The sequence below is a fragment of the Mixophyes fleayi genome, chromosome 2 (assembly GCF_038048845.1).
Source record: "Mixophyes fleayi isolate aMixFle1 chromosome 2, aMixFle1.hap1, whole genome shotgun sequence".
Classification (NCBI taxonomy): Eukaryota; Metazoa; Chordata; class Amphibia; order Anura; family Limnodynastidae; genus Mixophyes; species Mixophyes fleayi.
Genome location: NC_134403.1, coordinates 169,211,676 through 169,237,077, shown reverse-complemented (window position 1 = coordinate 169,237,077; position 25,402 = coordinate 169,211,676). Strand labels below are relative to the sequence as shown.

The window sequence follows — 25,402 nt, the reverse complement described above, 5'->3', positions numbered from 1 at the left end:
TATCAGAGAAATCCTTTCAACTGACCTATGATTTGCATAGTACTGGACTGTGACATCACCACTGTTTTATGTTAACTCAAACTGCATATAAGAAAACCTTTGGACCAGTGTTCTCTCTTCCTGACTGCAGACCGAATATACTTTCCTGTAAAATGTTATACCTTTTATGCATCATCATGGTTTGCTGTTATCCTGCTATTAAATCTTTGTGCATTGTAACCACAATAATCGCATTGGACAATATTTATTGATAGCGACAAAATGAACATTACACTATGTCAGTCAAGTATAAAAGTCTTCTAAAAATAATAAAACTTAAACAACGCTCAGTTGGTAAGAAAAACAAATACAATAGGTACCATAAATAATTATTTATTAAAAGGTTATTAATCACAAATAAAAACACAACACCTCATACAAGCTCAATAAGCATGTGCCATAGATTGCAGTTATTTAATAAAAAAAAAAAGCCTAATTGATACCATAAAATTATGTTTCCCATGTTGCTCTGCTGAGAACTGAACCTTGCTATGCTGCAACATAAAGTAGGAAAGTCTCAACTGGTTATGTTCAATCGGTGGTCATCGAATTACAGCACACTTTGCCTTTTGAAGTAAAGCAATTTTTCGACAAAACCTCTTGTTGAAATGTTATTAACCTCTTAATAAGAAAGGTCAAACAATTTCAGAAAGCACACTTGACCCAAACCACTAGTTGATTGAATAAGAAAATCCTAGGGAAGAGGTGGAGAGTGGGCAGGGGTGGAGTCATAAATTTATGACAACGTTCTCTTGCCAGATCAGGAATTAAGATGTTCGACTGTATATACCATCATCAGCTATTTCTGACACAAGGGAATACTTTTATGAAGTTGTTATGGGAAACTTGATGTGCATAGAAAAATGGCCCCTCACCTGAATTTTTTATATATTTAATTTTTGTGTATTATTTACACAGGCATATTCAATTAGGATTTGCGGCTGCTCGTATAAAGTGTCATTATGGTACAGCAACATCATGGACGGAATGCGCACAGAAATCTGCGGTGTTGCAATCTGTCGGAAAGCTTGAACAGGAAAGGGCGGGAAAAGCGGTGCTTTGCTGTGGCCTATTCACAAACCAGGCCATGTGCACAATTTCATTAGAGACCTACAGCACAGAGAAAGGAAATCTTAGGGGAGGAACCCCACACAATCCAACTAAGGGCAGAAAGGATTTTAATACTCACACCTGGCATTTTGTTCTTAAGATTTTTATGTTTCACACAGCATGATTCAACAGCATTTCATTTTTTCCTGTTTGACCTTCGTGGTCTTAATTGGACTGGAGTCTTGGAAGTCTTATCAAGTTTAAGTTTTTTATGTTTTGTATCTATTTCCTTCACAGTGACCTGCAGTTTCTTTGATGTTTGAACCATAAATGCAAAGCTCTCCAACAAATCTATATTCCCATGTTCTCTGCAAATTTTGTCCAGGCCATCAAACCAAGTCAGTATCTTTTCCAGTCCAGCTTGAACAGCTTTTTGCTCCTCCAACTCAGCTAAAAGAGATTGAGTAGCAAGTGTTTCTGCCTTGTTCTGCTCCTGTAAACCCTTTGTTTCATTCTGAAGATCATCAAACTTTTCCTTATTGTAAGAATATTCTACATGCACTTTATCTTCAGGCAACAAAATATTTCTGGGTACTTTAAGAACCAGTTTTAAAAGACAATTCTCCATTTTTTGAAACAAGTAATTGAAGCGTTCATTTATAAAATTCAAATACTTCTCCGTGCTGTCTCGAATCTCAAAGCGACTTATCCCACAGACTGGGAATCGCTCTAGTTTCTTCAGGATTACGCCTTCCACAACCAGCAACATGTCAAATAGATAGTCTTGAAAAGTAATGTACAATCGGAGTACGCAGGTTTGAGGTGTAAACCCAAAAAACTGGGTTTCATAGCACATTGGAACAGACATTCTTAAGTTTCAGAGACCTGTATTTAATTTAAAAAAAAAAAAAAAGTTAGAAGTACATCCAAGACCTTTAATCTTGCATATATATCACCTGCACAAAGTTCAGCATCCTTACTACCTAGGTATACTTTGAGAAAGCTGTACTGTCATATACCGTCAACATTTTGACATAGCTTACAAAAGAGGGCAGAGAGAATGTCACAAACACGCTCCCAGCTGCTGTGACTTTCGAGTGTTTGTGGCCTGGAATGATGTGTAACCTCCTACAGCAGTTTCTCTCTACCTATCACACAGGTTATGAATCGCCCTCATACCGTGCTCTCACACCCTCACCACCTATTGAATACGAGCAATAGGACCCCAATATTCTGTCCCACACAGCTTCTGGCTATCCACAGGCTAGCAAACGCCCACTCCAGCAAACAAACAAACTGTTAACTTCACACCTCCAGACTTACACAAAAGTAAATGCAAGCACACACTAGGCTTGTCAGTCAAACGTATAAAAAAAAAAAAAATATGACACACCGGCATTCTAAGGGGGGGTAATTCAATTGGCTGCGTTACAGGTAAAAGTAACGCTGCCTGTGCATTATTACCATCATAACAGTAATAATGCGCTTAATTACCATTATTACTGTAGTTTCAACGCCAGCTTTTTGCTTGCAGCTCAGAAAGCCGGGTTAAAACTACCGTGACAACGGTAATCATTTTAACGCCGCGCTAAATCGGAGGCAATTGAATCCCCCCCAAAGGGTTAACTCGGTTGAGGTATATTCTTCTTAACAGATTAATGGATTTGTTAGAGTATCAAGGACGCAACTTACTAAATTTATAGATTTAATATACAAAAGGTACAGGGCATTCAGATATTAAAACAAATTAATAAACAAGTAAAATAACATACACAAGCAAAACAGTCTAAAATAAGAAGGGTTACTTTCAGAGTAGAACTTACATGAGTTGCATAATCTGTGCCATGGGAAATTGGCTAGGAAGATGGACACCTTATCAATGTGGATTGATTTTCCCAAAAGACTGACAATTTTCCCCTTCCCAACACAATTTTTTTAGGCAAAATGAAATGGGACAGTCGTCACAGGTGCAGTGTTAATGCTAATAGGGGGCAGGGATATCCCCTGGGTAATTCTTCACAGATATATCCCAGAGACATAACTCACCCGTCAATAAACCAGTCATAATCTCCCGCACATTTAAATACCAAACATGATGGAATTATGACAATGTGACATACCTTTTCCAAAGATTTGTGATTATAGCTGTTCCTGGATACTACCAGTACCTGTCATTCACAACCTTGCTGTGATATCTGCTCCTCAGTATGGAGTGCAACCCAGATATCCCAAAATATGAACTATGAAGACAGTTTCCTTTGAAGGTCATATTTCTATATACCTGTATAGGCCTTCAAATGCTGCCTTTGGCTGCAAGGATGTCCAGCCCCACAAAGTCTATTCAGGTGTCCAAAAACTAACTTGTGTCAGGATACAGCTCACAGCAGGGACACGTTGAAGCTCCTACAGGTGACACTGCTATCTTCTAACACTGGGATGTGCAGAGCCACCGAACACACATGCACACAGACTCTCTGCCTTCAAATTTTACACTTTAGTAGCTCAACTTATCAACGGATTCATTTGATATACCATATTTACACTGCAGTTATGATTTAGGCCTTTTTCCTCACAATTATGCGATTGGTTAACCTTTATAAATAACCAAGTTCTCTCTATTCACGACAGAGAAGAATAAACTAAAACTCATTCTTCTGTAATTAAATAACATTTATGAACCTTTATCAAAACGTTATTTTCATGAACACAAGATGTAAACTTGTTAGCTTTGCTGCCATCTAGTGTCAGCTTCAAGCACTGCAAAAGATAGTTGTGGAAACGAGAAACCTTATCTGTTGTCCTTTCATCTATGGATAAATTTTCATTAGTTATTTTAAGTCTTTATAAATTTTCAACGTTTTACAGAAACACAAGTAGGAATAAACAGTAAATAGAATATGACACGAAAAATGTAGGATTGTATACATGGTACATTGTGTGCCAATAGCAAAAAATAGATAAAATATTCCAGTATCACCTGAAGTTTAATAATTGTATGAACGCAGTAATCAATAATTTCTGTACACTACAATCGGTTCTGACGCAATTAATATGCAACCTAATCATTATCATAGCAAAATGTAAAAGTTTAATGTATTTCTGTCATTTAACAAATTATGTTTCTGACATATTAATTACATCAAGTTTGGTTTCATTCTGTTCGCAATCGCAGGAGAACATTTACAGTAGTATTTATGAAGCATTCGCCCATTGCAAACGCTTGTTTTAACTAATATTACTTTTCATACAACTAGCAACTCCAGAGATGTCATACAAAAAACAGTTTATACAGGTCTAGGAGGCGAGAGCCTGAGGAAGGACACCTGGCCACACATAGAGATGACCTCCTACCTTAAGGAACAATCACCATAGGAATCAACCAATGGGGTGTTGAGATCTTGCGAGGTCATAACCCATCAACCTCTGAATGAATGTGGACCTTCATACTGTAACTGTATATTTGATGTCCATGCTTTTTATGACTATACATTGTTTATCTCTGGCTTTGGAAACCAGAGTGCTCTGATAGAAGCTTGATGTTGGTGCCAACCGTGCAGGAGTATGCACGCATTACTTTGCCCTGTAATCTATTTTGCAAATAAAACTCTTGTGCTTTGGAACTACAGTAATTGCATCAGAGAAGCTTTATTTCATACAATATAACAGAACGTATTACACCAGAAGCATAGAAAAACATATGCATATTGTAGAAACAATTCTGTCACTGCTCTGGCAAGGGGGATCTGGAAAACATAGGGAAGCTAGGAGGGCGAGGGGGGGCCAAGTGTCGGGGAAAGATGGAGGCGTGAAGGTGGAAAGAGGCACACGCCACGACCCATGAGAAGACTGAATGAAATGGTATATTTGAAGATACTGCTAAAATTTTGAGTGGGGGTATGTGGTGTCTGCTATGTATGTCCAAAAATGAACGTGGGCCGAAGTCACCCACAATCTGGTGGAATTGCGTGATCCCCACAGCCTTCCACCCCGAGGCCACACCAGTCTCTTGATAAAGAGGTAGAAAGAGGATGGTCCCAAATCAGAGTGGGTGGGGAGAAATGGTCTGACAGCAGGATTGTATTCATGGAGTCCAAGATGGAAAGTGTAACCCATGGGAGTACAACAAGCCTATGCCACTTAGGGAGCCAAGGCAAAAATTTCAGTGAATTGGAGGCAATCCTAGCATTTTCGAGATCTACCCATCTTTTGACATTCGGGGCTACATGCCAGGTCATTAGTTGCCTCAGATGAGTGGCCTGATAATACCTATGGAACAGGGAAAAGCCGAGGCCATATCAAGAACCTAGCCAGCTGGTCATGTCTCAGTCTATGCTTGCTATACTTCCAAACAAAGTTATTACATGAGGTCTGAAATTCATTAGTTATTCTTAAAAAAAAAAACACAAAAAAAATCTACTCAGGTTATAAGTCTTAAATATGTATTAAAATATTCACCAGTTGCATTATTATTCATGAAGCTTTGTTGTGTTTATGCTCTTGCACACTATTTTCAAATTATTTAAATAGATCTTTTAAAAATATATATATTTTTGCATTATTTAATATTACAAACATGACCCTTATAGCATCAAGTGAATAAGAAAATTTACACTAGAAGTGTAAGGTAGATCATAATCATCATTTATTTATATAGCGCCACTGATTCCACAGAGCTGTACAGAGAAATCACTCACATCAGTCCCTGCCCCATTGGGGCTTACAGTCTAAATTCCCTAACATACATACAGACAGAGATTAGGGTCAATTTTGATAGCAGCCAATTAACCTACCAGTATGTTTTTGGAGGTTGGGAGGAAACCGGAGCACCCGGAGGAAACCCACGCAAACACGCGGAGAACATACAAACTCCACACAGATAAAGCCATGGTCGGGAATCGAACTCATGACCACAGTGCTGCGAGGCAGAAGTGCTAACCACTGAGCCACCATACTGCTCAGATTTGCAAGAGTTTGATATAAATCAGTTACCTTCCTTGCAAACAGGGCATACCATTATTATAGTGGGGTTTCAGCATATGCAGTGATCCATGTGTGGATGATAAATACACTACTGCAGAGTAATTATCTAAATTATGTTTTTACAACAGAGTATAGCTGGGTACACACTACAGAAATTTCAACCAACTTTTTATGCGGAGCGATTTTACATGCGATCGATGTTCCGATCGCTCGGTCCATGGACTGCATACACACTAGCCTTGTTTAGGACGATAAAGGGAAGAGCGGACGTCCCTTTAGCGACTTTTTACAGCCATGTTGTCTTGAGCAATGACTGTAATTTCGTACTCACTGTTGTGGATCGTTCGGAAGTTTATACACACTACACAGCGGAAATGAGATTGGAACGAAAATATTAAACAGTACGACCAACCAAATGAGGAGACAATCGTCCATTTGGGCAGACTTTCGACCATCGAGTCCCTGCACACACTGACCCGACTTTTGAACGAGCGGTCGTATGTCGGCTGATTTAGCCGATTATTGGATGAAAACTGTAGTGTGTACTTAGCTTAACTCTACAAGTTATCATGTTAGGACTAATGGTGGTGCTTTACAAACATATTTATCATGTGTTACATCTTGTGTGGCCTTGCTCTGAATGATTAAAGTCTGATAAGACTAGATCACTAACAAGAAAAAATACAGTTGTGTGAGGTAATCAGCCAAACTAGTAGTGGTCTCCCCATTCATGGGTTATCTGTCCAGTTTAGACAAAAGATCCAACTGAGCCATGTGTGGGGGCATTTTAACAATGGAAAAATTGTAATATAAATATATTTAAGATCACACTGGGCATTATTTACAAACAACCCAGTAATATTTGACACCAGCAGTTCATTTCACAGCACAACCCCACATCATTATATTGGGCTGTGGGTGAACCCTGCTCCTTCCACTAACACTCAATCTGTGACTTTCCACTTGACTAAATTTCCCTCCAACCACCATGCCACTGTCAAGTGAACAAGCCACTGCCAATATTTCACTTTTTTTTAAAAATATGTGAGAACTTTTAATGTAATTTAAAACAGAGGTAGTTTGTTACTCATGTACATATGTATGCATTCGGCATAGAGAGGTCTATGCATTATGGCAAATGGGATGGAAATAATAGGGAATTTCCAGGACCGTAACGAGGGCTGTGCGATAGGGGGCGACCACCCAGGGCGCAACGCAGAAGAGGGCGCAGTTTTTAAATATTTTAGGTTCATTTGGTTAAAATTGAGAGCTAGAGGGGAGGCATTTTTGTTTTTCACCCCAGGCGCTAAAATTTCAAGTTATGGCTCTGGGAATTTCTCTTCAATATTTACTTGCTGTGCGCCATGTACGCTATGGGGATGTGAATGAATTAAGCCCTATTCTCAGTCACGCTCAGTACAGAAGGTCTTGTAATTTAATTATTTATAGCGCACTGTGGTAATATAACTTGCAAGGCAACTCACATCAAATTGAACCACACCCTAAAAGTTTGAATGTTTCACCTTGTCATTTCAATTGTTGCATTATTTAATAATAGCTTAGTTGTATTTGCTTTGCTACAGTTTATAATTCTGTTTTGTTTGAAGTTTTTTTTTTGTCTCAGTGAATTTCATCAGCAAGAAAAGACAGGCTAAAATGACAGCTTCCCCCTAGAAACAATGTTTGGGCTTGTTCGAGAACTTACAGTTGCTTCTGCTCTATTTCAGAGCCAACAACAAAGCTAAAGTTCACTTCCTCACCTACATTAGGGTGATATAGCATTATGACCAAGACAACACAGCGATGTATACAAACGGGAAGGCCAGGGCCATCTTTTCCATTGGGCACGATGGGCAGCTGCCCGGAGGCCCCACGGGCAAGGGGGCCCCATAGGCATGGCTCTTAATGAGAATAAATAATCCTGCAAAAAAAAAACCTACAAGGGTCACTGAGCAAGTACATCTATCTATCTCTATATATCTATATCTGTATCTGTATGCATCTATATATCTAGGGGCCCCGGCGCACTGCTTTGCCCGGGGGCCCATAATGTTGTTAAAATGGCCCTGGGGAAGGCTATGTATCAAAATAATGTAACTGTTTAGCAACACAGATTACCTATTCACAAATAAACAAAGTACAAAGGTCTCTATCGGTAGACGTATATCCAGAGCAGCAGAAGGCTACACAGACACGTTATATAACAAGTAATGATGCTCCAGTTACCTGTTTTCATGGTCAGCAAACACCACTCTATACAACAGTCTTCACTTCCCGCCAACTGCAAAACAAATAACCCGTTGCTGGGCCCGCCTTGCCAATAAGAGCACCCAGTCACCATTAACAGTACGTCCTATACGTCGGTACTAGGTGGAGAATATCAAAAGTGGCCATGTTTGTTTCGGGCAAACCCAACAGTCTAATTTTACAAATAATTCCTGAATTTCCGACACACTAACACGATATAAATCGGATATTTAATCATATGATTCATATATTAGTCTCCATCTTTTGCAAAATATTCTTCCACGGTTGCGTGGTGTAGTGGGCTTTACTCAACCCCCCCCCCCCCTCGCGCTTGGTATGAACCAAACTTTAATTTTATATTCCGACTGATATACGAAAGCCCTACTCATGAATTTACACCAACTGTCAATTAGTGGTAAGTTATATTTCCCTCCAATCAGGGCTTACACACAGTAGATACGCGGACCAATGGCAGGCAGACGTGACATAAAACACATGGTATGCGGGAGCGACAGCAGAGATGGCCAATAAGAAGACAGAGCTAAACGTAGACGTACGCTTATTGGCTACATGCTGTGCAGGCATTTGAATGTGTATGTGTGATGTACTAGGTCTGGACAAGGCGGTGATGAGAGTGAACGAAAGGTTGAAGGCAGCAAGATGGCGTACCAGACCTTCCGGCAGGAGTATATGCAGATACCTCCGGTGACCCGATCTTATACCACAGCCTGTGTGCTCACCACCGCTGTAGTGGTAAGGACTGGATCGGGGGGTAATCTCTCGGAAAGGCCATTTATCTCCTGAGACACTGGAAACTGGTCTGGCCGCTCATAGCTGGTCACAAGTCTCGTCGGAACCTTCAGTCCTGTGTGTTCTATTCTCCCGTCATATGTGTCATGTACTCTGCCATCTAGACCCTGACACACAGCGCTTCCTCTATAGGACCCCATGACTGAACCCATGGTCTCTCATTAATACCTTCACTCCAAACACTGCTCTGTATTATGATCTGTAGTTCCCGTCTATGCTCTGGAATTGGACACGTCAGACCAGGCTAATTATCTGTCTCACCTGTGGCATAAATTACACGTACTGCATGTCATACCCCCTCTAACCTCCTTTCCCCAACACACACTCCTATATGTACTCGGCTACATAGTAAGGCTACTATAGATTTAGTTCTTTCTAGGGATAAATCTGGTTTGTCGTCTATTCATTAGTTATTAGTTCCAAACGTTTCATGTCTGCACCTCAGAAATGGTTTTAGACTTTCATCTTTGTAGACTTATTTATTTACGATAACTAGCAAAACACTTACAAAAAATATAACTGCTCAACTACTATTTGACTGATTTATTAAATGATTTTCATTTAAAACAGGTTTCTAGTGTTTTTAACAAATTGGGATTAGACCAATGCAGTTATTTCTGTGCAACAAAAGATTATTTGTAGCAATGTACAAATGTAAAGACTTTAATATTGAATGATTTTGTTTAGATACATATTTTTATTTATTTGGACAAAATCCTGGCATTTGCACTGGATTTTTTTTTTTTTTTTTTACACAAGTAAAAAGCTTATTAAACTTGTAAGCAGTCAATGTCTGTTTTTTCCTGTGTTGTTTTAGAGATTATTGTATAGTTTATAACTATGGAAATAAGTGTTTCAAGAAAATGCATGCAAAGACTTCACAAGTAAACTGTATGTCAACCTGTGGCATACACAGGACACTAAGATGTTGGTGGATTTCATTTGAAAATTATAAATGTAACTTTTGTCCCTGGTTTAGATTTTGAAAAAATTGGATATATAAGCAGTCTCAATAGTTACATTTTAACATATTACAGAGTGTACTGCTTTTGTGTGCACAGACACATTGTAAGTGTTAGTTGAGCCTGCCCACACATGCTTTGAACCTACTGCTCAACCTAGGATCCAAGCGCAGTGTCACTACCTTGCTTGGCGTGGATGACCAAATTGGACAAGATGCAATTATTCAGCAATTGGAGCAGCATCCATGGAACCTGTTATTTATTTTATTGGTTTTTTTTTTTTTGGGGGGGGGGGGGGGTTAGTGAAAGCCTGGGAACGTGCTTTCGTAATCCAAAATTCTTGAAAAACAAGTGGGAAACTTGAAAAATGTGCACAGGGGATGTGGAACATGGCCCTAGTCCCCGGAAACAGAAGGTCCCTTAGGGAACAAGGCCCCCTTTGCTGCAAGGCAATGGGGGGCCCTTAAGCCCCTCAGATCTGCCAAAGTTTCACTCTCCCCCCCCATGGTCTTTGGAAACGAAGCCCAAAGGGGCCTACCTGCACACTAAAATCTGTGGAACGAATAACATAAAAGTGAAGGTGACAAATGTGAAGAAAAATAAATAGTGCTGAGTGGGTACGGCTCTAGCCTAAGAGCTGGGCTACTTATAAAAAAAAGATTCTCGCCAAAGCAAAGAATAAAGGTGGTGCTTAAAAGAAAGTGGTCAATTGGGTTGGGACAACAACAGTGGAGGCAGTATTCCCAGTTTATTCTGCATTCCGCATGTATTTCAAGGGAAGCATACACTAAATATTGCCATTTCAATTAGGTTTTTGGCTTTTAAACTTTAAGCCAGAAGGTTGGATAGATTATACCATGCTGTTATGTTCCTTTTTTTTTTTTGTACTAAAACTATTTACTTTTTGTCTCTTGCAGCAATTAGAACTCATAACACCATTTCAGCTATACTTTAACCCAGAATTGATATTCAGACACTATCAGGTAATTTGTTATTTTAGTTTGGTTATTTGTTTTGTTTTGATTATCTTGTATGATATTGAAACGTGGCTCCATAAAATTCTAGAGCAGCTCTTTTTGCAGGAAATGGTGCACCACATATGAATTCTCCTTTCATTGTTTCAATTCACTTTGAAATAAAACATTTGCATGCACAGGAAATAATAATCTGTACATTACATGCATGGCCTGACTAGAGACACAGCTGTTACAAGATAAATTATATATTTAGAGACCACTTTGTAGACTTGCTTTGTGGATTGGTGGATACACCCACAGGAGTGTGACCAGTGATGTCTCATTAATTGAAATGACTACATTCTTGGCTCTGTATGAGATCCCATCAGGCCACTTTCCTAATGCTTTGGGAGAACCTTCAGATGGTTATAGTGAAGTGGGAAGGTAATGCTTTATTTTTTAAGTGGAAAGTCTGCTTAACTCCGAACAATATATATTATTGCTATGGCTCATATCTGAAATTGTTAACTTTGGTGTTTTTGTGTTCCTTTTAAAAGTCATCAGATTTGTGGTATTGAAGGAGAGTACAGCTTGATCTCTTTACCTTAAGAACAACTAATAACATTCACACACACACACACACACACACACACATGTAAAAGTTTCCGAAGTGTGGATATTTGAAAGATTTGATTGTGGGTAACATTCAGACACTGTTTGCAGAAATACTGCTAAGGCTATAGCTTGCATTTGGATGCACAGCAATTTTAAATCTCAAATACTTGATTTACTATTTTTAAAGTGCACTTTTACATCTACATGATTTATTTATTTTATTTTTTATAAAAGTATAATTTAGACCAGAGACTTCATCCATTGTAGATCTTCTCTACACACTTTAGTGAAAGCCTCACGTTACAGAAATACCATTGTGGTCACACAGTAGATTGGCTGTATATAATTCTCTAACATTTGGCTGCCTTTAGTGATTATGTCCATTGTGTAGACAACTTGATAAATGAGTACAAATAAAATGTCTATAATTTTTTATTTTGTTTTTTACTTAACATAGAACTTTTGTAGGTAAAAGTATATTTACTCATGTGTTTATTTGTTTTGTTTTTCTCTCTCTCCAGGTATGGCGATTAATAACAAACTTCTTGTTTTTTGGACCAGTTGGATTCAATTTTTTATTTAATATGATTTTTCTGTATCCTTTAACATATTTAGCAACCATATGGCATTATTGTTAATGAATATACTAGATAATATAAAACATTTGCATAGAATTGTGTTCCAAGTCGTTTGTTTAGGAAGACCCAAATGCATTGAATTATTTCATCCTCATATCTCAAATGTTTTGCCTCAAATTATTGCTATATTTTTTTTATTTTTTTTTAAGGTACATTTTCAGAATACACAGGTGAATGGGAGCTACTGCTTTGTTGCATACAAATGACAAGTGCATAAAGTACATACATTGTTTCTTGTCTTTGGCAACTTGCCACAAATTACATGAGCCAAACCAGAAAGACAAAATAAATTCGTTTGTAAGTTACAGGTCATGTACAAACCAGTAAAATTAAAGTTTCTTATTGTGGGCAGCATGGTGGGTTAGTGGTTAGCACTTCTGCCTCACAGCACTGGGGTCATGAGTTCAATTCCCGACCATGGCCTTATCTGTGAGAAGTTTTGTATGTTCTCTGCGTGTTTGCGTGGGTTTCCTCCGGGTGCTCCGGTTTCCTCCCACACTCTAAAAACATACTGGTAGGTTAATTGGCTGCTATTAAATTGCCTTTACTCTCTCTTGGTCTGTGTGTGTATGTTAGGGGATTTAGACTGTAGGCTCCAATGGGGCAGGGACTGATGTGAATGGATTCTCTGTGCAGCGCTGCGGAATTAGTGACGCTATATATATAAATAAATAGATGATGATAGTCACGTTAGACCACATAAACTACAGAACCATTTATCCAGTGGCTAGTGTACAGTATAGAATTAATGGAAGCTTTTGTAGGAAGTAGACATAATACTGGGCTGTCCAGAGTGGCAATCTGTTAAGTTAATGGAGTCCATCTGAGAATGCATCAAGTTCTGGAATAGAACATGTGAGAGTGGCATGCATTAAGTAGGACATTGTTCCATCAGGGCAGAAAAGAAACACAAATATTTCGCAGCCCAGGTGCAGTTTAAAAACTGATTGACAAGTCAGTGGTTTGAAAGTTACTACAAAAGGTTCTTATACACTAGTCAATGTTTAACTATTTTAATAGGCACGTTACTCAATGAATTAATTTAGTTTAAATGCCTGAAAAGCCAGGTACTTGTCAAGTGTTCAAATAGTTTTTAAAATATTGTTGAAACAGTCCATACATTTCTTGTCTTGTCCAAATATTTTTAATAAAAATTTTCTTTGACTAATGGTTACTACAGATACAGATACTGTCGAATGCTTGAAGAAGGATCTTTTCGTGGTCGCACAGCAGATTTTGTATTTATGTTTCTTTTTGGTGGCCTTCTAATGGCTGTATCCTTTTCCAATAAGTAAACTGTTTGTGCTGAGGTTTTATTTAGTATTATTTTGTAATTTTCTTTTTATCCTTTTGTAAAGTGCAAAATATTCTTCTACACTTTTTCTAATATAGAGACCGTTTGGGATTTAAGCCAGGCTGTAAGCTTTCCTGTTTCTAACCTCTGCTAAGTAACATAAAATAAAAGAATGCAAAGAATTAGAATGTTTTAAAAGAATATATGAAAAATGATTTGCTTCCTTAGCCTAGGCTGTATCACATCTTGTGTCATACTTGCACAATTTCCAGGAGCTCTGGAAAATGTGAATATGGCACAGAATAGTGGTGACCTCCCTTTATCCTGGCTCCACTCTGCCTTTCCTCCAAACTAAGAATTTCTGTGAATTGTACAATTGTACCTGTGTACAGTCAAGGTATACCATAAGGTATTCTGGTGTTTAACATTATATAAAGCAAATCTTTTACCCAAGATAACTAATCTACCAAACTTTGGTGTAATTATCTGTTTTGTTTTGTTTTTTATGTAAAACTATGCTACCAAAAGACAGCCCTATTTGTGCTGTGAAAAAAAAATCTCTTAAATATATAAGCCATACTTTCTGATTTGAATTGACAGTCATGGCCAAAAGTTTGAGAATTACACAAATATTTGTTTTCACAAAGTTTTTGGCAGATGTTGCTATGCTATATGGAATTAAAATTACAAGCATTTCATAAGTGTCAAAGGCTTTAATTGACAATTACATTAAGTTTATGCAAAGAGTCGATATTTGCAGTGTTGACCCTATTTTTGATTTTTGAAGACCTCAGCAATTTACCCTGGCATGCTGTCAATCAACTTCTGGGCCACATATAGACTGATAGCCGCCCAATCAATGCTTGGTGTTTGTCAGAATTTGTGGGTTTTTATTTGTCCACCTGCCTCTTGAGAATTAACCGCAAGTTCTCAATGAGATTAAGGTCTGGGGAGTTTCCTGGCCATAGACTAAAAACTTAGATGTTTTGATCGCCGAGCCACTTAGTTATCACTTTTGCCTTATGAAAAGGTGCTCCATCATACTGGTAAAGGCATTGTTCCTCACCAAACTGTTATTGGATGGTTGGGAGAAGTTGCTCTTGGAGGATGTTTTGGTACCATTCTTTATTCATGGCTGTGTTCTTAGGCAAAATTGTGAGTGAGCCCACTCCCTTGGCTGACATGCAACCCTACACATAAATGATCTCAGGATGCTTTATTGATGGTAGCGCTCATCTTTCCTTCTCCGGACAAGCGTTTTTCCAGATGCCCCAAACAATCTGAATGGGGATTCCTCAGAGAAAATTACTTTACCACAGTCCTCAGCAGTCCAGTCCCTGTATGTTTTGTAGAATATCAGTCTGTCCCTGATGTTTTTTCTTGGAGAGAAGTGACTTCTTTGCTGGCCTTCTTGATACCAGGCCATCCTCCAGAAGTCTTTGTCTCACTGTGCGTGCAGATTGACTCACACCTGCATGCTGCCATTGCTGAGCAAGCTCTGCACTGTTGGTGCCCTGATCCCGCAGCTGCATCAACTTTAGGAGACGGTCCTGGCACTTGCTGGACGTTCTTGGGTGCCCTGAAACCTTCTTCACAACTATTGAATCTCTTGCCTTGAAGTTCTTGAAGTTGGTTGATTTGGGTGCAATCTTACTAGCAACAATATCCTTGCCTGTGAAGCCCTTTTTGTGCAAAGCACTGATGACTGCACGTGTTTCCTTGCAGGTAATCATGGTTAACCGAGGAAGAACAATGATTTCAAGCATCGCCCTCCTTTTAAAGCTTCCAGTCTGTTATTCTAACTCGATCAGAATGACAGAGTGCTCTCCAGTCTTGTCCTCGTTAACACTCTCACCTGTGTTAACGAGAAAATCACTGACCTGATGTCAGCTCGTCCTGAAATGCAGTGGAAATGTTTTTGGGATAAAGTTCATTGTTCAAAAACTTAGGCAGCAGACTTTGAAAAATAATATTTGTGTCATTCTCAAAACTTTTGGCCATGACTGTAGAGGAAACTGAACCTTGATCTGGATATGAATGGCAAAAGCTGACATTTTTTAAGTGGCTAAGTATGTTATTTACCATCATCCATGCAAACATAAAGAAGTTTTCTTTTAACAGTAATATTGAAGCTAAGTTATTTAGAAGTCACTTAAGCTGGGTACACACTACAAGGTTTTCGTCCAATAATCGGCTCAATCAGCCGACATACGACCGTTCGTTCAAAAGTTGGGTCAGTGTGTGCAGTGACACGATGGTCGAAAGTCTGCCCAAATGGGCAATTGTCACCTCATTTGGTTGGTCGTACCGTTTAATATTTTCGTTCCAATCTCGTTTCCACGGTGTAGTGTGTATAAACTTCCGACCGATCCACGACAATCCTCCGATACTTCCTCGACCTGGGGGGGCGTGTGTGTTAATTTTTTTATGTCTGGCCCAGTCCCACGTGGTGCGGAATCCACACATCACTGACTTGTGTTTTGTATAGATGTATATTGCACCTGTCTGGCTGCAGACCATGACACTTGTATAAAGCACGTGTGTTATTACCCTTTGCGTCTATGTCGGCAATGTATTCATATTTACCCTTTATACACTTATACCTTTATAACCTATTAAAGTTATATTAACCTTTATTAACTTATAATTGTGAAGTACCCAGAATAAACCACAGTGTTCAAGCAACAGTTTTATTGCAGGAAAAAGGTACAAAAATTTTAACACACACAGCTGTCTGAAAGATCCACATGAGAAGTGAGCTTCCAAACCAATCAGAGCGCAGAGTACTGCAGAATATTATTTTTAGTATTTAGTATTTTTAAAGGTGCTACTGGTTTGTGGCAGAACAGGTCTTGATGTCGCTTGGGTTTCTATCCCCTTTGATTTCTTTATCTACGATACAAGGAAATTAAATAAATGTTTACCATTTAACTTCTATATCTGTAACTTATATTAAATGACATAAATACTTTCATTTTCTCACCTTTCACACTGCTCGAGATCAGTTTATATTTTGGTCCCTGTGGCGAAATCGCAATGATAGCGGGCTTAACCTCCATACATTCTGGAAACAGGCGCCATTTTGGTTATTATAACGGTACAGGTATGAGCCAAGAGCAATTAGTTGTCTACACAAGTTCACTGAAATAACCTTCGTGTAGAACTTCTTTAGTATATTTTTCTTTTTCAATTTTTTTCTTGTTTGCTAACAGGTGTAACATTAGTGGTATCTAAACAGGCCTTCTCACCGTTAATTCTTCGTTCTGACATAAAAAAATTAGGTTACAAATTAGTTTACATTGCTTCGTGTGAAATTATAATGAAATAAAGTCCTTCTAGCAGGTAGACTACGTGCTACTGACCTTTTTTTAATGTTGTTGTCGTCCTGGTCCAGTACTTTGGCCATCATCTTCACCTCTCTTGGGCTCATTGGATTTGCTCTTTGCTCTTCTTGAGTATCTCCATTCCCCCACCTTAACTTTTCCAACATTTTTTAGCCCTTCCAGCACCATCTCTGACTCTATCTCCGTCTCCGTCTCTATAGCTGCAACCCCCACTGACACCTTCTCCTCACCCGCAACCCCCACTGACACTTTCTTACTCGCCATCTTCTGATGCTCCTCGGCGCTGAACAGGCTCCTCTGTCATTTTATACACTCAGACATGGGCGTTCGTTTCTGCTGTGGACCAATCAGCGATGATGCACCCCGAGAATGGAGCATTCCATTACATACGAAGGGATTTTATAGAAATGAATGAAGAGACAGTGTTGCCTTCTAATTTTATGCAGCTTTGGGTGTTAACTATAGTGAAAGCTCTGCCCCTTTATGCTAATGTCTTTGGTATCTTGTTACATTTCCCGCAAATGTCGCTGCAGTGTGTACGAAATTAAAATCATTGCTCACAACAGCATGGCTGTAAAAAGTCGCTAAAGGGACGGCCGCTCTTCCCTTTATCGTCCTAAACAAGGCTAGTGTGTATGCAGTGCATGGACCGAGCGATCGGACCATCGGTCGCATGTAAAATCGCTCGGCATAAAAAGTTGGTCGAAATTCCTGTAGTGTGTACCCAGCTTTAGCAGCATGCCCATCGCTAATCAAGAAGTCATAAGATCCACAAAGAAAAACTTTTTGAATTTAAAATTGCACTTGCAAACACCAAACAAGCATGGTGAACTGCACTTCAATAGTAACACTAAAGTGGTGATAAGGTGTTGACCAGGACTAATCCCAGGAGTCTGGTAGTAAATGCACCTAATTTTATATGGGGTTTTTCTTTTTGTTTTGTTTTTCAAATGAGTGGTTGCACATGATCCATGATCATTTAAAGGGTCCTAGATTTACCTACCTGGTTCTTGAATTTGAATTCAAAATACTTTTGTACTTCCCTGGTATTTACACTTGCTCTGTTGCTTGTGTAGAAGGTGTGACGTTTATTTGTATGCATTAACTGTTTATCTTGTAATGGGCCACATTCCATTTTTGTTCCTTGTTTTGTTCTCTTAAGGCTCTTGCTTATTTGAGAACAATCTTTAGTTTATATCTGGTACATAAATATCTATATTAACATATGTGCAGACTTCCCATGATAACTTATTGCATAATGATTTGTTTGTGTAGCTTGTGTGCTTGTTCACTTTGATTTATGACTATACTTGTTTTCCTAGCCCCCCCCCCACCCCTCCCCCTCTGAATTTGATTTACAGAAGTCCTAAATTGCACAGCATTATGATCAGAGGGCAATAAAAAAAACAGTGTAGCTAACATTAAAGTAGTTAAAAGGAAAGGTTGAACCATGGACTTAAATCCAACTTTCAGGCTAAATTGTTGTGTCCCAACCAAAGAATGTTCTAAACTCTTGGTTCAGAGAATAAGGTGTCTATTCCTACTTGTAAGGTATCAGGCGCATACATGTTACCTTGGCTTCAAAAGCCAAACAGTCTACTAGTAAAGGATAAATGTAAATAAAAATAAAATGTATTAATGACATTGTATGGTAAGTGGGGGTGGCTCATTGAGGTAGTTTGATACCAATCTGATTTGTACTCCATAAATTATTTTTGATATTCCTTAATGGCCTCTAGATCTTTGGACTGTTTGTCAATTTAGTGTTCCTAGGGCAAGCTTTCACAATAATGCTTGTGTATGTGTGGAGCAGAAGGAATCCTTATGTTCGGATGAACTTCTTTGGGCTTCTGAATTTCCAGGCTCCATTCCTTCCATGGGTCCTCATGGGCTTTTCATTATTGCTGGGGAACTCCATCATTGTTGATCTCTTGGGTAAGATATGCATTTTTATATTGACTACTTAGGACTCGTACATCCTTGTCAGAAAAGCAGGTGGGCTTCTTATAGCTACATTCATCAAACTGTTTATATAGCTAAAATTGCTATCGTCATAGGGATCTTCAATCAAAAATGCATTATTTATTATTATATTCTTTTATATAGTGACAATATACTCTGCAGCAATGTGCAATCGGTATTTAATTGGGCATATAATTCCATGCTCCAGTGGTGCCTAGTCCGATTTCCCGAACAGGGCCTATAATCATGATCAATTATTTATATAGCGCCACTAATTCCGCAGCGATGTACTGAGAACTCTTGCATCAGTTCCTGCCCCATAGGAGTTTACAGTCTAAATTCCATCACACACGCACATACAGAGATTAGGGTGAATTTGATAGTATCCAGTTAATCTACTAGTATGTTTTGGATTGTGGGATTATTCAAAAATAAATTAACATGACCAGTATATGTTTGGACCATGAGAAGAAACCATGTGAATATAGGAAATAAATTAAAAAAACAAACTAAAAACATTCTGCCCCTCAAAGTTTTTATCTACAATCTCCATTTACAGAACTGTGAGGATGCCTTTGAAAGGATGGACCACCTATGCCACCCTGTCTATTGTTTCTGGGAACCGGCTGGGCTTGCTTTGCCATCGTTCCCTTTCGTTATCCCAAATGCGCCCTCTAACCGCAAAAGGAGAGGCTTACAAATGCTGCCACCACTGGACTCCTTACCAGCATCCAGTACCAGTTTTCTTCTGGGTAACTGACTCTGCTAGTGTACACCGATACTAGTGTACCTGGGCTGGTACCCCTGAACGCTTCATATGGATTAGGGTTGCTTTGGATGGATCCCCCAGGCTTATCACACTGGCCAGAGCTGTTGGGTAGTGGGCAGAGCGGTGGTATTGGAAAGCAGCTGGGAACGAATTATAGTTGGGTCTAATCTGTAGGTCACAGGGATAGAGAAGTTTTCAAGCAGGTCTCTGATGCAAGTGATGTTTATTTGCTCACCCTGGTTGAAGGTACCAGGAAGCAGGTCAGATGAAACAAGAAGAACAATTTTCAATACAAAACAGTGATTTTTATACAGTTTTTGGACACACCCTCACAGGGTAAGCCAGCCCCCTGAGTTCTGAGCTATTTTTAGAATCCGGATCCAATGTGTTAACCCAAATATGGATTTACATGCATTGCAAAGTTAACAATATTTATTTATCTGTGATATCCTAAAACTTGCTGTGATTTTCTGCATCTTGTTTTAGACACAGAGAAAATCTAACAGCAAGTCTAATTAAACCTTCCTGTGCCTTCAGGTGCTGGACCCTCACACATCAAAAGGTCTAATTAACATGAGGTTAAGATGGATCCTTACTTGAGACAGTTACATAATACACATTCCCAAAGAAGAGTTACAAAAACCCCAAACATTTCTTCTAGCAAAGTTAAAACAAAAAAATAATTTCCTCCCCTGGTCTCAGAAATAAGTATATTTCCTTTACCAACATGCACACAATATCAAAAATAAGTACATTTGCAATTCTATAAATAAACGCCCTGCGCTATTTCCTTTAAATTAATTTATACCATAAGTTATTTACAAGTGATCCAACCACAATGCCATTCAATAAAAAAACAAAAACTGTTTTCCAGGAAAACGTATGACCATTGTCAACTATATATATATAGAGTATATGCAGTGGCTACTATGCTGGCAGGGGTGAGTTCTCCTGAACTGTGGGGGTCAGGTGAAATAGCCCTTTAAAAACTCCATGCAGTGTTCCTAGTCAGAAACGAACCCACCTGTGTTTGCAAGGCCGCAATGCTAACCTGGGCCATCGTACACAACTTTGGACAGACTTTGTGACTGATGCAGAGTTATTACCCTTTTATTTAGAAAGCGCCACAAGATTTCCTGCAGCACCATACAGAGTATAAACATTTGACCATATATGGTAAGACAGTACAGAACAATAAACAAGTAAAACCAAGATGCCAATAGCTCCAATTATAGCTAACACAGTGAAGTTGGAGGAGAAGAAATGCTATAGAGACAGGAGGGAAGAGGACCCTGCTTGTAAGAGCTTACATACTAAAGAGAGGGCAAACGGACAGCAGGCACAAGAGGAGTCAGTGGAGGGGATCACGCGCAAGAGGAGTAATTACAGGGACTGGGGAAGAGAGAGGAGATTGAGCATGGCGATGGTTAGGTAGAAGGCTGGTATGCTTTGAGGAACAGATGGCGTTGGACCTACCTCCCATTTGTTTAACGTAAAATATGCGTTTCAGTACGGAGCATGAACACAAGCAAATTAGTACAGATGCGTCTTTATGCAGATTCAGACGCATCTTACACTTGTGACTTCTTCCACTTAAAGAGGCGGGAGGGAAATGATGAGAGTAGACTGAGTACAGTAAATGTGACTGAGTCGGGCTTGGACGCCGCCAAAAATACACCTGCGAAGAGCCATATTCTCTTGCGGTTACTAGAGGGCTCGTGCCTTGATCTGTGCTGGTGATCATCATACAACTCCGAATATAAACTACACTTATTTGTTTTGATATTGCCATTATTTTATTTTGGTGTGCGTCAGGCTTTTTTAAGTGCAAGTCTTTCAAGCCCATCTTGAGAACCTGTGTGGGTTTTTGTAAAAGTCATTGATAACAATGGATACACTTCTGTTTTTCTTCAGAAGAAGGTAGAAGTAACAACTATTTTAGATTGCAAACTGTCACTTGAAACATAACCTTAATTTAATTTTCCCTACGATTTGGCAATGCACACGGCTTGAGCATTTCTCTGGCTCATTAATTTTTGTAAGTATATATTTGCTTTAAGCTTTAGAAGCCAGACACTCCTGTTTCAGGTGTCCTACAGCCAGGGTAGCACTTTATATATTGCTTGGCATAAGTACATTATACTTGGAATGACTTGTTTTATGTAAAGAATACTGTCTATGCCTCTGAGACAAAGACCAAGTTTAACTTTTCGCCTGATTTTATTCCTGATGGCTTATGACTTTTCTAATGGACTGCTGTTGCATTACTTGTAAAATGGGCTGCATGTTCGCTGGTTCTGGAATGGCTTTGTTTTTTGTTGTATGTTGGGGTTTTGTTTTGTCTTTTTGCATAAAGCCACTATTGACACTGGCACTTAATGCAGGTATTGCATTTTACTTCAGCTGAGCAAGAGCTGTGTAGAATGACCTAAGCCCCATTGTGGTAAAGGATATTTGCTCTTTTAGTCTTGTCCCGACTATCTTGCCTATCTCCTATATGTACCATCATTACCTAAAGCCACAAGTTGATCACGCTGTCAGTGAGTTGAGAGCAGGTCCAGAAACATGCTTTTATTCAGCTCTATGGGAGAGGCTAGGATAGGCTTCCTTTCCCTGCACTGGTCGCAAACCGCATGACTGGCTAAACGTGGCACTGCGCTTCAGGTACTGTGGCTGAGGGACCCCTTAATTGCTGTGTGTGGAGTAGTAGGTAAGATTGACAAGAATAGTCCAAAAGCTGACATGTCTTAATGTAAAATTTATAGCAAAATAAATGACAGTTTCTAATAATTGTACATATTTTTTATTGTAACCTTGGCATACTTAGACAGTCTACATCAGGCCTGTCCAACCTGCGGCCCTCCAGGTGTTGTGAAACTACAAGCCCCAGCATGCTTTGCCAGTAGACAACCTGTTGGTAGCTGGAAGGGCATGCTGGAATTTGTAGTTTCACAACATCTGGAGGGCCGCAGGTTGGACAGGCCTGGTCTACATGCTTCAGTTTTCTAAAATTAAATTCATTTTTAAAATCATTGCTGACTGTAATAGAATTACCGTTACTATTGCAAGAACATAATCTATAGTGTGAAACATTGAACGTAGTAGTGCTAGACAGGGTTATCTGAAGATCTATGACCGTATAGTTACTAGTGCTAATGGATCTATAGTTGCATTCTAATATTCTGCAGGTAACATTATTTGTTTTAATTAGATATTTGGTCACTGACCATTAAGCACTCTATACTCTTGATATGATCATCCTAAATGTTTGTTTTGTAACAATGAGATGGCAGGTTCTTTTCTGCTTTCAAATTCTAGGCTTCTGATTTGAGTGACCTGGTATATTTAACAGTACATGTCGTTTTTTTTTTTCCTGTTTATGGCTTCTTTTAGGTATTGCAGTTGGGCACATTTATTTCTTTTTAGAGGACGTGTTCCCTAACCAACCTGGAGGAGGAAGAATTCTTAAGACACCATATATTTTGTAAGTAGATTCCTTTTCTATTTGCCACCACTTCCTACCCCATACCTCCTTATACACGCCCTCTCTCTCAGATTTAGCTAGTTTGCTGAATCTTATCCAAACATGACCTATAGCATTATAAATGAGAGCCCAGGATATCTCAAATAGGAGAGGGAAACCTCATTCCTACAAATTTGGAACATCCAGAGCTGTGGTTTTCAGTTGCCTTCTCTTTTGATCACCAATGATCAACTGTTTAAGGGCATGCCATAATTATTACCACTCTCGCTGGCTGCTTTCTGGTTACCTGCTTGCAGTGGTTCTTCAATGCAGCTACTGGGATTTGTTGTATCCACACAAATGTCCTGAAAGTGCTGGTGGCTGCTGTAGTTCATTCTGGTGGCTCCAGTTCAGAACTGCTTGGATAGCTCATGTTGTTTTTACTTTTATCATAAGGAATGTGTATTAATTAAAATCTTTAAGGGCCACAATTGTAATATATCTGCACTATATACAGATGGAGCAGTGCATCTAGTCACTTTTGCCTTCATGAGTAAATTAATGTAATGCACCATTTAATTTGAAACAAACATGAGCTCCGTTGCTTCATCACACACCCATTGTTAACATCAACAATCTGCTATGTTTGCACCGTTCTGCTAGTGGAAAGCACCCAATCTTCACAAAACTGCAATTGTGAAATATACAACAACAATTATGTGAAAGTTCTGAGAATTACAAACAATTCTTACATTGGAAGTTGTATAAATGCATATTTTTAAAGATATAATTGTACCATGGGTTTATACTGTGTATAGTTTGCCATTTACATTCAAAGTTGATGTTTCAAAACTCCTGAGTGGGAGAGAAAAATAACTGCTCCAATTGGCATTTGCAAATATAGAAAATTAGTATGTAGTGATAAGTAAGACTTGTTGCTCTTGTGTGGTGTGTTTTTTTTTGATAAATGGGTTTCTTGCATTGAAAATACCCTACAAATGTATTTAAATTGAGCGAAGGGCTTTCTACTCTAATTCACCATAGCTACGAACATATTTTAAAAGAGAATTTGCGCTTGAAAATAAATGAGTCACTTAATTATTTTAAGTAACTGAGAATAAATCCTGGCTCTTTAGTCAACACTGCCAACCACAGGATCATAGGCCCATCACGGATAGTAGTGAGTTTTAAAGGGGAAAAATATATAAAATATATATATATATCTTCTTTTTTTACAGTTCACCATGAGTGCATATTTCATGTTTTGTTTATGTATACAGGGATTTTGCACCACTAGTTTCACTTAAACAAAATTTAATTTTCAGGAAAGCAATATTTGATACTCCAGATGAAGACCCGAATTACAACCCGCTGCCAGAAGATCGGCCTGGGGGTTTTGCTTGGGGGGAAGGACAGCGACTTGGAGGTTAATGAAAAGGTGTCTACGGAAAAATGGCAACTGGGAGCTGAACTTATGTTATAACTTCTGGAATGCACATTCCCTGTTGCAGAGTTAACTTTACAGCTCTCCAGAACGGGAAGCACTTTAAAATCCGTTGATTGACCCAAGGAAACTTTTTCATTTTCCCACCAGTGCCTCTCGGTTGAGGTTTTGTTTGCATTGGTACTTGAAACTCTTGGACCCAAAAACTGGAAATTTGGAAACCAATTTTAACCAGCTAGACCATGCAAACTTGTTTATTGCTTCTTAATGGTTGTTTTTCTTTTTGAGATGCAAAAGAGATGTATGAAATATATTGGCGTTTGCAAGACAGACATTATATGAAGTGTAGATAAACCTGTAACTTTGCAAATTCTAATGAACTCCTCACAAATAATGAACAAAATAGGGTGGAGTAATTTTAAGAGCAATCATTCCTCTGCTGTGTTTCTTTAAAACGTGATGCCTAGAGCCGGTGTATTTTGTTTTTAATTTGGTTTTTATTTTTCTTTTACATATAAATAATAACCTAAACTATTCACTGTGTTAAGCAGTGGCATATAAAGTCTGCAATGTTTTCTGATTTATAGGTTATACTATAATTGGGATTCACCATCAAAAACGTCAGTTTCTAACTTATTGAATTTAATTAAGAAAATAGAAGAGTGGCAGCATCATAGTAAACACATTGGGGAACATGTATGAGCAGTTTTTAATGTGCACAATAAATACATTTACTTTATGCATTTAGAAATGTGTACCATTGACAGAAAAAAAATCTGACTTATTTGTCTATCCACAATAAACCCTTTTCCATTAGTAGTTCATCACA

General features: G+C 38.7%; 2 protein-coding genes across 2 annotated transcripts; one reads left to right on the top strand and one right to left on the bottom strand.

The window, feature by feature from the left end:
* Window positions 1-356: 356 nt before the first annotated feature.
* Window positions 357-8,668, bottom strand: MIS12 (MIS12 kinetochore complex component). The gene is made up of 2 exons (XM_075198073.1): window positions 8,296-8,668; window positions 357-1,974 (listed from the first exon to the last, which is right to left on the bottom strand). The coding sequence occupies exon 2, from the start codon at window positions 1,955-1,957 to the stop codon at window positions 1,286-1,288; it is 672 nt and encodes a 223-aa protein (XP_075054174.1). The 5' UTR covers window positions 1,958-1,974; window positions 8,296-8,668; the 3' UTR covers window positions 357-1,285.
* A 225-nt stretch (window positions 8,669-8,893) lies between these two features.
* On the top strand, window positions 8,894-25,402 carry DERL2 (derlin 2). The gene is made up of 7 exons (XM_075194964.1): window positions 8,894-9,069; window positions 11,006-11,071; window positions 12,181-12,254; window positions 13,478-13,571; window positions 18,675-18,870; window positions 23,060-23,150; window positions 24,455-25,402. The coding sequence occupies exons 1-7, from the start codon at window positions 8,977-8,979 to the stop codon at window positions 24,558-24,560; spliced, it is 720 nt and encodes a 239-aa protein (XP_075051065.1). The 5' UTR covers window positions 8,894-8,976; the 3' UTR covers window positions 24,561-25,402.